At 31.5% G+C, this 3941-nt stretch overlaps 1 protein-coding gene across 1 annotated transcript; it reads right to left on the bottom strand.

Moving 5' to 3' along the window:
• Positions 1-656: 656 nt before the first annotated feature.
• LOC128048233 (NKG2-C type II integral membrane protein-like) lies at positions 657-2714 on the bottom strand. The gene is given in 4 exon segments (XM_052640620.1): positions 657-665; positions 763-884; positions 887-916; positions 2645-2714. Coding segments are annotated over 4 exon segments (231 nt in total).
• Positions 2715-3941: the final 1227 nt, after the last annotated feature.

Here is a 3941-nt window from a genome sequence, read left to right as displayed (position 1 = left end):
TAAAATAGCATATGGGAGTGAGTGGAGACAGAAAGAAAAACACATACTGTATGATTCCGTGTATATGAAGTGCAAAAACATGCAAAGAGATTCTGTAATATCAGAAGTCATGATGGTGGGTAAATAAGGAGGACATAGATGTGATGAGAAATTACAGAGAATGGGGCCGCTGGGCTTCTCTGGTGACTCAGCTGGTAAAGAATCTGCCTACAGTGCAGGTGACAGGGTGCTACCCTCAGGTCAGGGAGATCCCCTGGAGAAGGGAATGGCTATTCATTCCAGTATCCTTGCCTGGGAAATTCCATCGACAGAGGAACCTGGTGGTCTATGGTCCATTGGATCGCAAAGAGTCCCACACGACTGATCGACTAGCACTTTCACTTTTCAGGGTAGTTGGGAGTTGCAAATTTCTAATCCATGGTCTGATGTTCAATTACATGGTTCTATTTTTTATCAATATGCAAAATTATGATAGGTATATTTTCCTTCATATATGGTAAAATTAAATAGCACAGTTTATTTTAGCATTTAGCATTTGTAGAGCCATGGTTTTCAAAAAAAGCAGGAACTGGAAATTATAAAGCATGCATTAATAAGATAAAAATTAAATAAAATATCATTAAGTTGTATTCCATTGTTTAATGAAATAACAAGCCTTAAACATACTACAAATATGTACAAAAACATAAAGTGAATTCTAACAAATATAATATTAACTGAATCAAGCTTTTAGCAAAGTGTTGGAAACATTTAATATCTTACCATTTCCTCTTCATTATCTATATAGAGCAGAATAGAGTTCCTAGAAGTACAGGCTATCAAACTCTTATTCCATGTTTTTTTTTTTCCAAAAGTAATATAATAGCAGTTGTTGGAATATGTAACCAGTCTTTTGGACAATGACCAGAATGACATTCTGAAGAAAGATTATGAATTATTATCCAAAAAATTAATCTTAAAGAAATTAAGATTCATTTACGTATTTGCTAAGTATAAAATATATGTACATAACATAGTTATGCATTTTCACAGGCTGGTACATACTCATATACACACTCACAGAGAAAGGTCAACCTCTTTCTCCAAAGTCCCCATAGGAAGCAAACAGACAAACAAAATATGTACTCTCTACACAACCTGATAATCAATGACACTCCTTTTGTAGAATGTAAAATTATTTGTATTGCATTATCACAGGAGGAAATTTAAGCCAATTGGCAGCAGTAGGTATGGTGATTGTAACTGAATATTTCTATGTATTGTTGTCTAAGAAGGAACACTCTTCTATGATCATTTATGAATGTTCATTTGATTTTATAATTTATGCTTTCTTGTCAAAGACAATTATTATCTTTATCTAACCTAAGACAGAGACAAAACTAAGTGTATTTAATATAAGAACTTTGAAAATTATTATGTAACTTTTCAGAGCTTTGTTCATACAGGAATTGTTCTGCTCTGGTATTTTAGTACCTAGAAAAATTGAAATGATCTTTTAAAAAATTAACACTGATCTAAATAAATCATAATAATTTTAGTTTCTTAGTTTAAATGTGGCATTTTTTAGAATTAGAATTATCTGGAATAAAGTTGCTTTTACCAAGAAAAATTAATAAAGTAATGAAAATTGGGAGGGGGGGATATTAACAAAAGCCTAAAGGAATAGACTTCTCCACCTATTACAGTATTTGGTTTAACCAATCTCAAGAACTAATTTGTATTTCTCAATAAGGTCTTCAGCTTCCTAAAGCCTGTATTTGAGTAATGAAATCAGAAAATACATATATATATATATATATATATATATATATATACATGCACACATATGTACAAATATATACATACATATATATGTATATAAAATATTCCCTAGAATCATCCTCTTATTTATACTTTGGACAATTTGAGAATAGCTATTTCACATTTAGGCTGAATGCACATATTAAAATAAGAGTTTTATTTCATCATATGATTTTTGAGAAGGCACTGATGATCATTAAAGTGAACAGTTCAATCACATTTTCAAAAATATACTTAAATGGAATAAAAGTTATCAGTCTCACTAGAGTATACATCAAGACAAAACAGATGATTCTCAGGATCACGGCAATGAACTTCTCTCAAGGTGACGGTAAATCTGCAGGAAGAGAAAAGGAAACACTAAGAAAGGAGCAATGGAGACAGTTGTTTCAGAAGAACAAAAGATCCCACATCCGTGAGAATTCATAGACATCAACTTGGACCCCAAATCCATATGAAACATTATAATCCTCCTCTCAGAATATATACATTTTCAGCAAATATAACACTTCACAAGTTGTGTATCAAAGACTACAAATTACAACAATGCTGGAATAGATAGGCTCCTCTGTCCATGGGATTTGCCAGGGATCCAACCCACATCTCCTGCATTGCCAGGTGGATTCTTTATCATGAAGTCACCAGGAAGCTCATACTAGAGTACTGTATTTCAAATTCAAGCTCTGAGCCTCATAAATAAAAAGGATGTGAGCTATTAAATTCTCACGCTTGCACTGGTAGCTCCTGGCATTCCATTGAGGATAGTGAGAAGCATCTAGAAATTTTAATTCCCTGTAGGTTTTCTCCTGCTCAGTGACTAAACGGGAACTTTGCGTGCTCTTACCTCTCATTTGCTGTTTCCTGGCGTCCTTAGCCAGACTTGGTTCTGGGTAGTTTTCCCTTTGATTGTTCATCTCCGCAGCAGTGTAATGTCAAGGATGGCGCTCTATGAAAACTGTACCTAGCTAGTTAATAAATGGTGTATAAAATCACAAGAAGCCTGGAGTGGGTGGTGTGTGAGATGAGTGACAGCACTCATTTTGCAGTTAAGCAAGGTGCATGTTTGGTTCTTATATCTGTAAAGTTTTAGTAAGTGTTTCAAGATAGACTAAGTTTAAAAAATAATATTCTGAGTTTGAAATAGTTATTTATCATTGGAGCAATGAAATTAATAAATTGGTGAAAAATAAAGTTCATAAAGAATAACATCCTTATCAATTTACAGTCTATTTGCATAGAAACATTCAAAAGCTGTTACAGCAACTGTGTTGAAATTAAAATGCCATACTGGAAAAAACAGATGCACCAATGTAACAACTGTATGATAATTTTAAAGCCCATTAATGTTTAAGGATTGAGGCTTCTAAAGAAGCGAGAATAATAGTATAGGCATATGTAATATTTCCTGCACTAAACTACTCTAATTAGTGATATCATTTATTAAAAGAAAATGAAGCGCTATCAAATACTTTTTTAATTTTATTCTGACTGCAAGTTCTTTGAAATCAGAAATTTACAGAAATATTTTGCATGTTAAAAATGTTACATGAAACATATTAAACTATCCAAAACTTGACAAACAATAAAAGAAAACAATATTAAAAAGATTAAAAAAAATACTTTACAAAAGTAATTAGCAATTGATAATGGCTGAGATATGAAATCATAAAATGATAAATAAAAGTGTCAATCAATTATGGAAGAGCAATTCTGATACAAACTTCCAGAAAGATCCTATTGGTGTTAAATCAATGAGGGTAGCTTTAGTTGAATCAACAATTAAATGTCAGATAATGCACATTAATAATTCTGTCACTGGAGCCTGTAGTTAGTGAGATCTAAGAATAATTCTGACTTTGAAGTTTACAATTTGTGACCTTTAAAAATTATTTAGTATCTAGCAAACTAGCTTATTAATCTCAAATGAGAATGAAATATGCATTATATAAATCATATAAAACACTTGACATTAAATTATTTTAATATAATAGCTATAATTACATACATATAGTTAAAAAATGTAACAATTTATTAGACAGGATCTCTGTATATGTACCATTTATCTTTTTTATTCAATGTTTTGTTCACATTTTTAAAAAGCATATGATTGTTTAGAATTACATTTAAATTAGCACTTTACT

The sequence above is a fragment of the Budorcas taxicolor genome, chromosome 5 (genome assembly GCF_023091745.1).
Source record: "Budorcas taxicolor isolate Tak-1 chromosome 5, Takin1.1, whole genome shotgun sequence".
NCBI classification, from domain to species: Eukaryota; Metazoa; Chordata; class Mammalia; order Artiodactyla; family Bovidae; genus Budorcas; species Budorcas taxicolor.
The sequence above is the reverse complement of the archived record's forward strand: the minus strand, read 5'-3'. Positions and strand labels throughout refer to the sequence as shown.